Below are 15,669 nucleotides of genomic sequence, written 5' to 3' on the forward strand. Positions count from 1 at the left end.
TAATGAGGATTTATGATCAGTTATTACTCAGTAAATAGCGTATTATAGTTATGATTATTTATCTTAACCTGATGCATCAGATGGTTTGTTACACAGAAGAGTCTTCAGAAACACTTTTATTTTCCTTTTGGATTAATAATCTATCTATTGTAAATATTCATACACAATTGAGTGTTTATGATTTTCTTGTTAAATAAACAAGGATTTTATTGTCATTTCTCGAGGCCATTTGTATTGGGAAACAGTTGAGAAACTGGTTGAAAATCTTTTTCTTTTTTTTTCTTGCTGCAGATGTAATATTTTTTCATCCTGATGGATAATGAAGTGTGGGGATTCTGTAAATACTTTCGTGAACCAGTGTGGGTTTGAACTGATGCTGATACCTTACAGCAGAGACACAAACCTGGAGCTGAAGGAACCATAGCTGCTGACATGCAAAATGACCCAAAAACATACAATATTTCGGTTGAATGTGGTGTTAATGAAAGCATATTTTATTTTCCTCGGATTAAATGAACTATATGCTTCTACAGCGCCATTATCTTCAAACGTAATGCAGTTTAATCCCACTATAAACTCACAAAAATACAACCAGAATACGTATTAAACGGGCTCCGTCTTCATCCCTTGTGCTGCTGCTCTCGGTCGCCCCTCCCCCATCTCCTCACGGATTGGCCCGTTATTTGACAGCCATTCCTTCTGACCAATCAAACGAGAGAATAAAAAACTAGCTCCGCCCTGTTGTAGCAGTAGAATTCCCGCCCTGATGGCGTTGCTAGGCAGGCGGAGCCGTGTGTAACGAGGCTTTGACTTGCGGTGCCGTGAACCAATCACAGGCGAGTATTCAGAGGAGCTCCGCCCAGGTTGGCCGGCCGCGTTCCCGCCCTCTGAATAGAGATGACCAACGGGGGCGTTGCTGGGGGGCGGGGCCGGACTCGAGCTCGACCCAGTTTGAAAGTGAACCAACGGCTCCAGTCGCTGCTTCGCCACCAAACATCAACAAGAACCCCGAACCCGAAAAACGGACCCGGTCCAGTCTGCTCCAGCCTGTCCCGGCCCTCCTGACGAGTGAGTACCGCGCCTCTTCCCCGGTTACATCTTTCATTTACCGGACACTGAGCTGGCTCTGATTTGCCGGTTGTCTTTTTTTCTGACGTGCAGGATCTTGTGATAAAAAATCCGGGATGAGGCTGGAAAAAGAAATAAAATGGCCGCTTTAATGGTCAGGATGTGGCTGTTTGGGGGTTTGATCGCATGTCGGTGCCCGTCTGTGTGTGTACTCGGGGGACTGATAGAGACGTGTTGTTGTAAACACGAAACGCCCATTTTGGAGCATGAATGCCAGGAAATAGCCTCGTCCCGTCCATACAACGCTGACCTCTCCGGAGCATAACCGGGGCCCTGCGTTGAAAATGCGTAGTGTCGTACTGACTCCTTATTTCCATTGCAAGCGCGCCTGTTTGGTGAAAGAGCGGCGCTGCGGTTAAAGATAAAAGCCACACATGAACAGAAAGTCTTATATTGTGGTTTCTAACATGTCCGCGGTGTAAAAGGCTGATTTTCTCCGCCTGCTAGCCCGTTAGCCGGCCGCTAGTGGAGGGGGATGGGGCGGCTAGCTCCGCAGAGGGCGGGAAGCAAATGGTGGCCCATTGTTCTGTCGGAGCTAGCTGTTAGCACGGCTAGGCTAACTGCAGCAGTCAATACATCTCCATAGAAAACGCGGCTAGCTCCGGTTTATGTTCCTCTCTACGGCTCATAGACCTCCAGTCACAGGCGGAGAGGAGGAACCGGGCTCCGGCGGGATGTCCCAGCACAGGATCCGACCGAAGGAGGCTCCAGCTCGGGTCGGCGGGCCTCCTGGCTCCCCGTCTGAGAAAATGGATCCCCTCTCAGTTTTCTTTGTTATTCACAATCTCCCAGTTTGGCTGCTGGTGGGCCGTTTTTATTTGGCCATTTAACTGGTAATTAACGGGCGACTTTGTAATGTAACACAGATGAAGTTAACCTGCTTTATGATGATATATGATTTATATTTAACCACAATTAAACATTTTTACAAGGTTAAATTTAGATTATCTACAAAATGAGACACATAGGTTAAAGGGTCATTCCTCCCACATGTATTTAATGTTTCTGCTCAGTTATCTGTCAAACACACAGATTTTAAACAATTACAGATTAAATAATGGTTTGAGAAATAATTAATTAAATAAAAAAAATATATATATATTGATCTTTTGATTCCTCTGTTTAGTGGGTGGTGTCAAGTTCAAAGATATTGAACATAATGAGCTGCAATTATCATAACTATTGGTTTATCAATGATCTATTAATCCATTATATCTGTTCCAGCTCATCCTGTGTTTTTACTAAAATGTGAAACATAATGACAGGTGAAGGTCTCATCCCATCCTCCAGATCATTAATTATGAGGATTTGCTGCTTCTCTTTGTTGTGTGTGTGTGTGTGTGTGTGTGTGTGTGTGTGTGATGTCACCGTGTCCTGGAGGTGATTGTTATTTCTGCCATTTAGTAAAATAATGAATCAATAGTTGCAGCATTGATCTTTAATGTAATATTTTCTCTCATCTCAGGTTTTCTGCTCTTCTCTGTTTTGTAATTAAATTAATATCTTTGGATTTTGTTGGACAAAACGACATTTGAAGACATCGAATGATTGTTAGTTGCAGCTCTGAAATGTCCTTTTACCAGCTTTCTGTGTAAACGATCGATCACTGAATGTGTTTTGTTGTTTTACACTGAAATAAAGTCTCATTATTCTCACAGTCACAGATGAACTGATGAACCAGTTCCACCAGAACTAAACCCGTACCTTACCTCTCCATCTCTTCTTCTCTCTTTGTGTTTCCTTCCTCCGTCCGTCCGTCAGGCCGCCAGTATGATGCGTAAAGACGTCAACAAGCCGAAGGGGAAGACGTCGGCGTACGCCTTCTTCGTCCAGACGTGTCGAGAGGAGCACAGGAAGAAGAACCCCGAGCAGTCGGTCAACTTCGCCGAGTTCTCCAAGAAATGCTCCGAGAGATGGAAGGTAAAAGACAGAGAGAGACAGACGGGTCGTTAGAGAGACAGACGGGTCGTTAGAGAGACAGACGGGTCGTTAGAGAGACAGACGGGTAGTGAGAGAGACAGACGGGTAGTGAGAGAGACAGACGGGTCGTTAGAGAGACAGACGGGTCGTTAGAGAGACAGACGGGTAGTTAGTGAGACAGACGGGTCGTTAGAGAGACAGACGGGTAGTGAGAGAGACAGACGGGTCGTTAGAGAGACAGACGGGTCGTTAGAGAGACAGACGGGTAGTTAGAGAGACAGACGGGTCGTTAGAGAGACAGACGGGTAGTGAGAGAGACAGACGGGTAGTGAGAGAGACAGACGGGTCGTTAGAGAGACAGACGGGTCGTTAGAGAGACAGACGGGTAGTTAGTGAGACAGACGGGTCGTTAGAGAGACAGACGGGTAGTGAGAGAGACAGACGGGTCGTTAGAGAGACAGACGGGTCGTTAGAGAGACAGACGGGTAGTTAGTGAGACAGACGGGTCGTTAGAGAGACAGACGGGAAGTGAGAGAGACAGACGGGTAGTTAGAGAGACAGACGGGTAGTGAGAGAGACAGACGGGTAGTGAGAGAGACAGACGGGTCGTTAGAGAGACAGACGGGTCGTTAGAGAGACAGACGGGTAGTGAGAGAGACAGACGGGTAGTTAGAGAGACAGACGGGTAGTTAGTGAGACAGACGGGTAGTTAGTGAGACAGACGGGTAGTGAGAGAGACAGACGGGTAGTTAGTGAGACAGACGGGTAGCGAGAGAGACAGACGGGTAGCGAGAGAGACAGACGGGTAGTTAGTGAGACAGACGGGTAGTTAGAGAGACAGACGGGTAGTTAGAGAGACAGACGGGTAGTGAGAGAGACAGACGGGTAGTTAGTGAGACAGACGGGTAGTGAGAGAGACAGACGGGTAGAGAGAGAGACAGACGGGTAGTTAGTGAGACAGACGGGTAGTAGAGAGACAGACGGGTCGTTAGAGAGACAGACGGGTCGTTAGAGAGACAGACGGGTAGTAGAGAGACAGACGGGTCGTTAGAGAGACAGACGGGTCGTTAGAGAGACAGACGGGTAGAGAGAGAGACAGACGGGTCGTTAGAGAGACAGACGGGTCGTTAGAGAGACAGACGGGTAGAGAGAGAGACAGACAGGTAGTTAGAGAGACAGACGGGTCGTGAGAGAGACAGACGGGTAGTTAGACAGACAGACGGGTAGTTCGAGAGACAGACGGGTAGACAGTGAGAGAGACAGACGGGTAGTGAGTTTCACCAACGTGCTTCACAGAGAGATTGATTTCTGATCTAATCAATAACCCTGCAGAGGGAGGTGATCAGTAATGGATGTATTGGTTGGAGGCAGCAGCAGCAGTGAGGATCCATCATCACTGTAACGTGTCAGTTTGTTATAAAGTTTAGAGGAAGTCTGAAGTTATTCTGTGTTTCCTGATTACACTCAACAAACCAACACTGTGTGCGTCTCTAAATACGTCCCCCCCCCCCCGTCTCAGCTCAGAGCTCATTGGTTCCTGCTGGAGGCTTTAAAACAGCTGCTCACTGTGGTTCTGATCAATATCGGTTCTTATTGATACAGAACCAAATCATAACAGAAGATCAGGTCTGAACTCTTTAATCTACAGACCCGACGTTCCTCCATCAGCAGGAAGAAACCTCCAGCAGACTGGACGCCACCCGCCTCCACCGGCGGCGTCCACAGAGGAAGAGAAGGAGATAAAACTGTTAATAATAATAATTTAGTTTATTTATGGAGGTGTTTCCAGGTTCTCAGAGACGTTTTATATCAGTTAAAAGATCATAATAAACAACACAGTGACTCTAATAAACATTTTCTAAATGAAATAAACTGAATGTGTGAATATTAACATGATGTTTGTTTATATAACTGATATAAATATGTAACATACTGAGTTACATACATGATAAAATAACTATATCTGATTCATTGATCTTCCTGGACAGGAAACATTGATTATAATTATTATAATTATTAATAAGCTGCCGTCAGTAATGAATAACTGGGACGTTCATAGTGTTCAGGTGCAGTTTATCTCTGGGTCACTAGATGGCAGCAGAGCGTCGTCTGGCTGATTAAACCACAACAATAATGTCTAAATGTCATTTTACTCAACAGACGTTGTTGGATATTTGTCGGCCAATCAGATCACCTCTAGGTCAGGGGTTATTTACCAGTTATTTATTCATGTGTTTGTTTATTGTTGAAGTGTTGTTTATTCAGTCCTGCATTTATGATGGTCGACTTTTCCAACAAACGTTCTAAACTTTGTTTGTGATGAAATAAAATCTGAATTTAATGGTTCTACTAAAATCTACTACATATGTCTTCCAGCCTGTTCGAGGTCATTTTAGGTTGTTTTAATGTGTTTTGTTGCTCAGAAACAATCTTTAAATATTGTGCTGAGTTTCTCAGGTTTTCATTCTGGATCACAGCTGAAAACTAAAAAAATCTGCAGGTTCTGTGTGGACCTGCTAACGGAGCGAGCTGTGAGCCAATCACCGAACAGCTTCCTCTGTCGTTAAGATATTCATGAGAGTCCATGAAGAGAACGACAGCTGTAAACAAAGAGACGCTGTCAGTAAACAACAACAACATGCCATCAGTAAACAAAGATGTCGGTGGTTCAGCAGCTAAACCGTAAACACTACAGTCGTGTTTCATCAGGCAGCAAACTGGCCTGTTGACGGCTGGTCATCAGCTGTTCTTCACAGTCGACAGGAAATCAACAGTTTAAAGGAACTCTGAAGTTATTAACTTGATCCATCTTGTGATATTTATTGATATCAGCTGATCTGATCTAGATCTCCCTCCAGCTGATTGGATGTTATTGTAGCGTTCATCAGGAGGAAACAGTGAAAATAAAATCATCTGAGTCTCAATGAATCAGTCGACTGACAGGAAATTAATCTAATTAATCAATCAAGAGTCACAAATACTCCTCTGTTTGTTTGTCAGGTGTATCATTTAATCTGTTTTCTGTTGTTATTAACAGAATATTTTCAGGTTTTTTGAGGCTAAAACTCCGTTATTGTCTTGATTTATTAAACAACAACAGATAATGTGGCTCACAACAAACAAAAACAAAAAAAGACATAAAAGTTCTATAATAAGTTTGTAAATATAAATGTGACTGACTGGATGAAGTAAGAGGTCGAGGTTGTAGGTGATGAAGAGTCGTCTACGTCGTCACCGGTGATGATGACATCACACATGCAGAAGATGAAGAACAGTTTACAGAGTTGAAGCAGCAGCTGGAGGTTTTCTTCATTCATCACTTTGACCTCTAAAATGTGACGTCTTCAACATGAGTTGTCATTTAGCTTTGTATCGATCGGATGGATCGATAATCTGGTTATTAATCATCTGAACCATAATCAATAAGTAAATATAACTGTTAGTTGCAGCCCTCAAATCTCTGTGACACGTCTGTTACCATGGATACCAGTCCATTTAAATCTCTCTGTACGTTCGCTGACTGTTTAACGGCTGCAGCTCTGCTGTTCAGGAGATTAGAGCGATAATGAAGTGATTATTGATCAGCTATCAGCTGTAATGTAACGATCATTAATGCAGGACGCCTGATGGTGGCTTCAGTCACGTGTGACTCTGACCTTTGACCTCTAGTGCTCATCGTCTACTATTATAAAGATCTCCTGAGTCGACCAGCAGCCATCTTTATAAATCGATCAATGACGTGGTCAGCTGATCAGCTATCAATAATTATAGATGAGGTTCAATGTGTCAGCGCTTCAGTTTCTGGTTTTAGGTTGAAGTTGTTCCTCATGTAGTGACAGTAGAGGTCAGAGGTCGTGCTGTCTGTGCTGATGTCAGTAGAGGTTGCGCTGATGTCAGTAGAGGTCAGAGGTCATGCTGATGTCAGTAGAGGTCAGAGGTCGTGCTGTCTGTACTGATGTCAGTAGAGGTCAGAGGTCGTGCTGATGTCAGTAGAGGTCAGAGGTCGTGCTGATGTCAGTAGAGGTCAGAGGTCGTGCTGATGTCAGTAGAGGTCAGAGGTCGTGTTGATGTCAGTAGAGGTCAGAGGTCATGTTGATGTCAGTAGAGGTCAGAGGTCGTGCTGATGTCAGTAGAGGTCAGAGGTCGTGTTGATGTCAGTAGAGGTCAGAGGTCGTGTTGATGTCAGTAGAGGTCAGAGGTTGCGCTGATGTCAGTAGAGGTCAGAGGTCGTGCTGATGTCAGTAGAGGTCAGAGGTCGTGTTGATGTCAGTAGAGGTCAGAGGTCATGTTGATGTCAGTAGAGGTCAGAGGTCGTGCTGATGTCAGTAGAGGTCAGAGGTCGTGTTGATGTCAGTAGAGGTCAGAGGTCGTGTTGATGTCAGTAGAGGTCAGAGGTTGCGCTGATGTCAGTAGAGGTCAGAGGTCGTGCTGATGTCAGTAGAGGTCAGAGGTCGTGCTGATGTCAGTAGAGGTCAGAGGTCGTGTTGATGTCAGTAGAGGTCAGAGGTCGTGCTGATGTCAGTAGAGGTCAGAGGTCGTGTTGATGTCAGTAGAGGTCAGAGGTCGTGCTGATGTCAGTAGAGGTCAGAGGTCGTGTTGATGTCAGTAGAGGTCAGAGGTCATGCTGATGTCAGTAGAGGTCAGAGGTCGTGTTGATGTCAGTAGAGGTCAGAGGTCGTGCTGATGTCAGTAGAGGTCAGAGGTCGTGCTGATGTCAGTAGAGGTCAGAGGTCGTGCTGATGTCAGTGTGTCTGTGTCTCTGCAGGCTCTGTCTCCCAGTGATAAGAAGTGTTTCGAGGACATGGCGAAGGCCGACAAGGTGCGTTACAACCGTGAGATGAGGGACTACGTCCCCCCCAAAGGCTTCGGGAAGAGGGGCCGCAAGAGGAAAGATCCCAACGCACCCAAAAGACCCCCGTAAGTAAAACACAGTCCTGGTACTGGTGTGTGTTTAATGGTCTCACCTGTACCAGTAGAGACATGACCTCACTGTGTCTTCTTCTTCTCCTCCTCCTCCGGTTCACTCACACTCTCCATTCACATATATGAGTATCAGTTACTTATTGTCTCTACACACCTGACAGGACACATGTCAATCACATGTTGACCAGGTCATGTGGGTTAAAAGTCTTTACTTTTATATAACTAGACTTGATGAAAATTAGGAAATTAATTTGTTTGACACACAAACTCATCAAGAGTTTTCAGTTTTCTAATTGAAATTCAAGTGAATGGACCCAAAACATGATTTTGATGCTACAGGTGTGAACGAGACAGACAGGTGTGAGTGAGACAGACAGGTGTGAGCGAGACAGACAGGTGTGAGCGAGACAGACAGGTGTGAGCGAGACAGACAGGTGTGAATGAGACAGACAGGTGTGAGCGAGACAGACATGTCTCACCCTGCAGGAAACCCTCATCCTCACACCGTTGAGATTTGATGCTTCGCCATGACAGAGGAAGTTGCTGTAACTTTATTGTAAATGCTCCAGTCTGCACCAAACTTTACATGTTTGATAAGAGTCCCGGTCTGAACACGTCTACATGACAATATTCCATCAGTGATGTAAACTGGATGAATAGCTCCCCCTACCAACTTTCAGTGAAGCAGCCCCAGCAGCAGGTAAAACAGTGGACAAAGTGAACACAGCCGGGTCTGAAGACATCTACATGCCCGTCACAGAAGACCTTCGACTGCACCGCGGCCCGACGTGCACAGAGGCGCGAAGGCCCGTTCAACGCTGCTTGCAGCTTCAATTATTATTATTAGTAGTAGTAGTAGTATTGAGGCTAGGGATGCAAGATATTGGATTTTTTGCCGATATGTCGATGTTTCCAACTCATTGTGGCTGATGCTGATATCTGGACATATTTATTTCCAGCTGGCTGAGGAGACTATTATACATGCAGCATAGATTATACTGTGATCAATAAAGACAATGAAGGAAGAACTGAGGAAAACTCAAGAGTTTTCACTGAGTTCATTAGACAGACAGGATTAATGTGTAGGATTTAATCTCTGGTCCTCATCCTGAGCAGAAGGTGGCGCTAACGCACCTGATACTCTGGTTACCAACCGCCATATCGTGCATCCCTAACTGAGGCCAAAACATAACATATGATCCAGTTTGTGATGTTTTATGTCTCTTTTTACAGTAAAATGACAATCAAAGTAAAATAATGATTGAAGAAGTTCCATTTATAACCTTTATTAAACCCACAGAATGTAATTTCCAAAGACAGGGTTTGATGACGTCATCATGAGGTAGTGAGGCATCATGGGAGTTATTGCTAGTTTCTCCTGGTTCAGATTCCTTCAGTCTCCTCCTCTCCACAACAAACAGAACCACCAAGTAAAACCAGTAAAAACACTGAATAAACCAGTTTCCTGTTGAAAATCAGGAGGTGTGGAGCTGCTGCTAAACGTTCGCTCAGCTTGTTTCTCTGATGACTGAACATCCTTCATCCGGTTCAAACATATAAAGTGTATCATCATCATCTGGCAGCAGAAACTCTGGTTCTGCTCGTTATGACGTCGTGTTTGTCGTTGTTCGTCTTCGTCAGTTAACGCCACGATTGGTCCAAACACACAGGGGTCAAAGTTCACAGGCAGCGTTCCTGCTTTCAGACATAAAGCAGTTTTAGATGAATAAAATAATGAATTCTTTACGTCGTGACGACTTTCAGACTTTCAGAGTTGATTTCATGTTAACATGTTTCAGCCTCTGGGTTCAACATCACCGTGTTGAATATGTGTGTCTCTGCAGGTCTGCCTTCTTCGTGTTCTGCAGCGAGTACCGTCCCAGCGTCAAGCAGCAGTACCCGGGTCTGTCTATAGGAGACTGTGCCAAGAAACTGGGAGAGATGTGGAGCAAACTGTCCCAGTCTGAGAAACTACCGTACGAAGAGAAGGCCCAGAAGCTACGAGAGAAATACGACCGGGTGAGGACGACCACCACAGACAGACAGACAGACAGACAGACAGACAGACAGACAGACAGGAGGCAGAGAGACAGACAGACAGACAGACAGGAGACAGGGAGACAGACAGGAGGAAGAGGAGGAGAGGGGACAGTAGACAGATGAAGGAGGAAGAGGAGGAGAGAGGGGACAGTAGACAGACAGATGAAGAGCAGTCAGACTGAACAGATGTTCTGAGTTTATGTTTAAAGTCTTTGTTATTTATGACAAAGTGTCTCGTTAAGGATCCACACAAACATTAATAAACATTTATCACTATTAGTGAACTTCAACTCGAACCATCTCAGGACTGTGTGGGCGTGTCCACGTCACGTCTGATTGACAGCTGGCTTTCAGCTCAAGCACCGTTTTATTATTTATTCATTAAAACGTTTTGCTGATATGTGATAAACCAGTGAATCTATCAGACGACTATCTACCTGGTTAGAAAGTTTAAATAATAATTAACCAGTAAATCAGGTCAAACAGCCACGTCTGTTTATTTAACTGTGATCTATGACGCTAATCGTTCTAGCATCTTCCATTCACTTACATGAAACGTTAGCATTAGCATTGCTATGCTGCACTTCTGAGCTACTCATCCACTCAGTGATGAACACAGATTTGGCTGTGATGATGATGATGATGATGATGATGATGATGATGATGATTTAATAATAAAGTGTTTCTGTCTGCGGCTCAGGACATGGTGGCGTACCGCGGCGGCGGCACGTACGCCAGGAACCCCGGCTCTTCAGCTCAGGGAGGCGACGAGGAGGACGATGACGAGGGAGAGGACGAAGATGACGAGGAGGACGATGACGAGTAGAGACCATGAGCTGCAGCTGGATGAGAGAGAGAGAGAGAGAGACTGAGAGTGTGTGAGACAGACGGAGAGAGAGAGAGACAGGTGTGTGTGTGTGTTTCAGAGGAAGCAGGAGGTCAAAGGTCAGACAGGTTTTAAACATTTTAAAGTGAAGGTCAGGCTCTGCTAGCTGCTCATTGGCTGACAGGAGAGGGGGCGGAGCTTCACAGCAAACTGAGTTTAAAACAACAGAAATCTGAGCTGTGACGTCTCCATGACGACGCGTCGGCTGAACATCGTCTCCTTCAGACAGGCAGACGTCTGCGGCTGATTTTAGGGAGAGAAGAAGAAGACGACAGACAGACAGGTGGAGGTGAGATCAGCTGCCAGCCAATCAGAAGCAGCTACGTTGTGTTACCATGGTTATCAGGTCGACTGTAGTTCAACAGAGTTTCATATCTGACGTGTTGGGAAGAGTTTTAGGTGCTCAGATGAGACTTTCCTTCCTCCAGGCAGCTGCTGGTTTCAGCCCAGTTTAAATCCAGTACACACCAGTACATCATATATACACACACACCAGTACGTCACATATATACACACACACACACACACACCAGTACACACCAGTACATCATATACACACACACACACCAGTACACACCAGTACATCATATACACACACACCAGTACGTCATATATACACACACACCAGTACGTCATATATACACACACACACACACCAGTACACACCAGTACATCATATACACACACACCAGTACACACCAGTACATCATATATACACACACCAGTACACACCAGTACGTCATATATACACACACCAGTACACACCAGTACATCATATATACACACACACCAGTACACACCAGTACATCACATATACACACACACCAGTACACACCAGTACATCCTATATACACACACCAGTACACACCAGTACATCATATACACACACACCAGTACACACCAGTACATCCTATATACACACACCAGTACACACCAGTACATCATATATACACACACCAGTACACACCAGTACATCCTATATACACACACCAGTACACACCAGTACATCATATATACACACACCAGTACACACCAGTACACACTAGTACATCATATATACACACACCAGTACATCATATATACACACACCAGTACACACCAGTACATCATATATACACACACACCAGTACACACCAGTACATCATATATACACACACCAGTACACACCAGTACATCATATATACACACACACCAGTACACACCAGTACACACCAGTACATCATATATACACACACCAGTACACACCAGTACATCATATATACACACACACCAGTACATCACATATACACACACCAGTACACACCAGTACATCACATATACACACACCAGTACACACCAGTACATCATATATACACACACCAGTACATCATATATACACACACCAGTACACACCAGTACATCACATATACACACACCAGTACACACCAGTACATCATATATACACACACCAGTACACACCAGTACATCACATATACACACACCAGTACACACCAGTACATCACATATACACACACCAGTACACACCAGTACGTCAGATAAATGACAGCTGTGATTATTGGGGTGTCATGTTGGTTTGTAGCTTTTCTTAATAACAGTTTTGATGTTTTTATTGCAGTAAATTGTTGGAACTGAGAATTACAAGCAAATAAGATGTTTGTTTGTTTGTTTGTTTTTGTTTACTGTGCAAATCTCTGTCGGCGAGACGTCAGTCGCACCGAACATCACGGTTGATGCACATCTGGCGTCTGGACGTTTGATGCAGGAGAGTCGAGGTGACGGCAGAGATTCTTCTAATTAGTTTTAATTAACGTGATCACAGAATCACTGATTAAGGTTCTTAATGTTTAACTGAAAGAAACGATTAGATTCACATCAGCTGATCGCTCCCATGATGCATTTCTGCAAGGAACAGCCAATAACAGAGCAGCTCAAACAACAACACAGACGATGCGACGGATATAAAGTTACAGTTTGTAGACGAGCTCAGGATACAACAACACTTCTTACAGCGTAGAGGGGCGAGGGGGCGGGGCGAGGCGAGGGGGCGGGGCGCTGACGACGTGACAGCCAGCAGTTTGAGGGTTCAGTAGACGGCGGCGTGAAACCAGCGGCGGTCTGAAGGAAGACCATCTGGACTCGCCTGAACACGACGTGCAGGTGTAGCAGCTCCTCCGGCGCCGTCGCGGCATTCAGCGCGTCGCCGGATACGTTAATCTGAGGCGTCCGGAGAGCGCCGCCGGACAACAGGAAGTTATTAATCTTCATCATGTGATTAATGAGGTTTCACCTGATCAACCTGACAGACAGACAGGACGCTCCGAAACACACTCACACCCAGGACGCGCGTGTGTGTGTTTGTGTGTGTGTGTGTGTGTGTGTGTGTGTGTGTGTGTGTCACAAACTGTGAGTGTGTGAGTGGTGCGAGTTCAGTGTGTGTGTTTCCTTTCAGTAACGTGTGTGTGTGTGTGTGTGTGTGTGTGTGTGTGTGTGTGTGTGTGTGTGTGTGTGTTGGAGGTCATCAGATGTTAAACTGTCCGACACCAGAGGATAGTAGAATAACCCCCACCGTCACTGTTACCATGGTTACCCCTGCACCATCCCCCCTCCCCATGCCCACCATCACCCCTGTGTGTGTTACCATGGAAACCCCTGACTCCTCTTCCTGCCCTTCATCATCATCATCATCATCATGTTGTTTTTTATTTTCTTACTGGAGGTTTATTGGAGTTTTTTTGGTTCCTTGTTCACTGTCAGAGTAGAAACTTCAACTTTTATAATAAAACAACCAACTGAGGGAAAAACACACTTCACTGTCTCTTCTGTTTGTACCGACCGTCCTTCAGCTCCTCTTCATCAGCTGCTGGGACTGAGCCACATGGACACGTACAGATAGATACAGATAGATATGATACAGATACATATGATACAGATACATATGATACAGATAGATATGATACAGATAGATATGCTATAGATAGATATGATACAGATAGATATGCTATAGATAGATATGCTATAGATAGATATGCGATAGATAGATATGGTACAGATAGATATGCTATAGATAGATATGCGATAGATAGATATGATACAGATAGATATGCGATAGATAGATATGATACAGATAGATATGGTACAGATAGATATGCTACAGATAGATATGATACAGATAGATATGATATAGATCGATATGACATAGATAGATATGACACAGATAGATATGGTACAGATAGATATGACATAGATAGATATGACACAGATAGATATGGTACAGATAGATATGCTATAGATAGATATGGTACAGATAGATATGACACAGATTGATATGATACAGATAGATATGGTACAGATAGATATGCTATAGATAGATAAGGTACAGATAGATATGCTACAGATAGATATGCTATAGATAGATAAGGTACAGATAGATATGCTATAGATAGATATGCTATAGATAGATATGGTACAGATAGATATGCTACAGATAGATATGCTACAGATAGATATGGTACAGATTGATATGATACAGATAGATATGCTACAGATAGATATGCTACAGATAGATATGCTACAGAAACATGATACAGAAAGATATGGTACAGATAGATATGCTATAGATAGATATGGTACAGATAGATATGCTACAGATAGATAAGGTACAGATAGATATGCTACAGATAGATATGGTACAGATTGATATGATACAGATAGATATGCTACAGATAGATATGCTACAGATAGATAAGGTACAGATAGATATGCTATAGATAGATATGCTACAGATAGATATGCTACAGAAACATGATACAGAAAGATATGGTACAGATAGATATGCTACAGATAGATATGCTACAGATAGATAAGGTACAGATAGATATGGTACAGATAGATATGCTATAGATAGATATGCTACAGATAGATATGCTACAGATAGATATGCTATAGATAGATATGCTACAGATAGATATGCTACAGAAACATGATACAGAAAGATATGCTACAGATAGATATGCTACAGATAGATATGCTACAGAAACATGATACAGATAGATATGCTACAGATAGATAAGGTACAGATAGATATGCTATAGATAGATATGGTACAGATTGATATGATACAGATAGATATGCTATAGATAGATATGGTACAGATAGATATGCTACAGATAGATATGCTACAGATAGATATGCTACAGAAACATGATACAGAAAGATATGCTACAGATAGATATGGTACAGATAGATATGCTATAGATAGATATGGTACAGATAGATATGCTACAGATAGATATGGTACAGATAGATATGGTACAGATAGATATGCTATAGATAGATATGGTACAGATAGATATGATATAGATAGATATGATACAGAAAGATATGGTACAGATAGGTATGATACAGAAAGATATGGTACAGATAGATATGCTATAGATAGATATGGTACAGATAGATATGATACAGATAGATATGCTATAGATAGATATGGTACAGATAGATATGATACAGATAGATATGCTACAGATAGATATGCTATAGATAGATATGCGATAGATAGATATGGTACAGATAGATAAGGTACAGTTAGATATGATATAGATCGATATGACATAGATAGATATGACACAGATAGATATGACACAGATTGATATGATACAGATTGATATGATACAGATAGATATGATACAGATAGATATGACACAGATTGATATGATACAGATTGATATGATACAGATAGATATGTTACAGATTGATATGATACAGATTGATAT

General features: G+C 43.4%; 2 protein-coding genes across 2 annotated transcripts; both read left to right on the forward strand.

Moving 5' to 3' along the window:
• Positions 1-927: 927 nt before the first annotated feature.
• On the forward strand, positions 928-13,702 carry hmgb2b (high mobility group box 2b). Its single transcript, XM_067580527.1, has 5 exons — positions 928-1,068; positions 2,890-3,048; positions 7,814-7,965; positions 9,816-9,990; positions 10,712-13,702. Exons 2-5 carry the CDS (start codon positions 2,899-2,901, stop codon positions 10,835-10,837), a joined length of 603 nt encoding a protein of 200 aa, XP_067436628.1. The 5' UTR covers positions 928-1,068; positions 2,890-2,898; the 3' UTR covers positions 10,838-13,702.
• Positions 11,088-13,702, forward strand: LOC137174248 (mucin-6-like). Its single transcript, XM_067579426.1, has 3 exons — positions 11,088-11,097; positions 11,310-11,405; positions 11,455-13,702. Exons 1-3 carry the CDS (start codon positions 11,088-11,090, stop codon positions 12,438-12,440), a joined length of 1,092 nt encoding a protein of 363 aa, XP_067435527.1. The 3' UTR covers positions 12,441-13,702.
• Positions 13,703-15,669: the final 1,967 nt, after the last annotated feature.

This window comes from Thunnus thynnus, chromosome 22 (assembly GCF_963924715.1).
Source record: "Thunnus thynnus chromosome 22, fThuThy2.1, whole genome shotgun sequence".
Taxonomy (NCBI): Eukaryota; Metazoa; Chordata; class Actinopteri; order Scombriformes; family Scombridae; genus Thunnus; species Thunnus thynnus.

Coding starts and splice junctions, on each gene's coding strand:
- hmgb2b (XM_067580527.1), top strand. CDS start 2,899: ATGATGCGTAAAGACGTCAACAAGCCGAAGGGGAAGACGTCGGCGTAC. Junction 7,966..9,815: donor AACGCACCCAAAAGACCCCC/GTAAGTAAAACA, acceptor GTGTCTCTGCAG/GTCTGCCTTCTTCGTGTTCT. Junction 9,991..10,711: donor TACGAGAGAAATACGACCGG/GTGAGGACGACC, acceptor TCTGCGGCTCAG/GACATGGTGGCGTACCGCGG.
- LOC137174248 (XM_067579426.1), top strand. Junction 11,406..11,454: donor CACACCAGTACGTCACATAT/ATACACACACAC, acceptor CATCATATACAC/ACACACACACCAGTACACAC.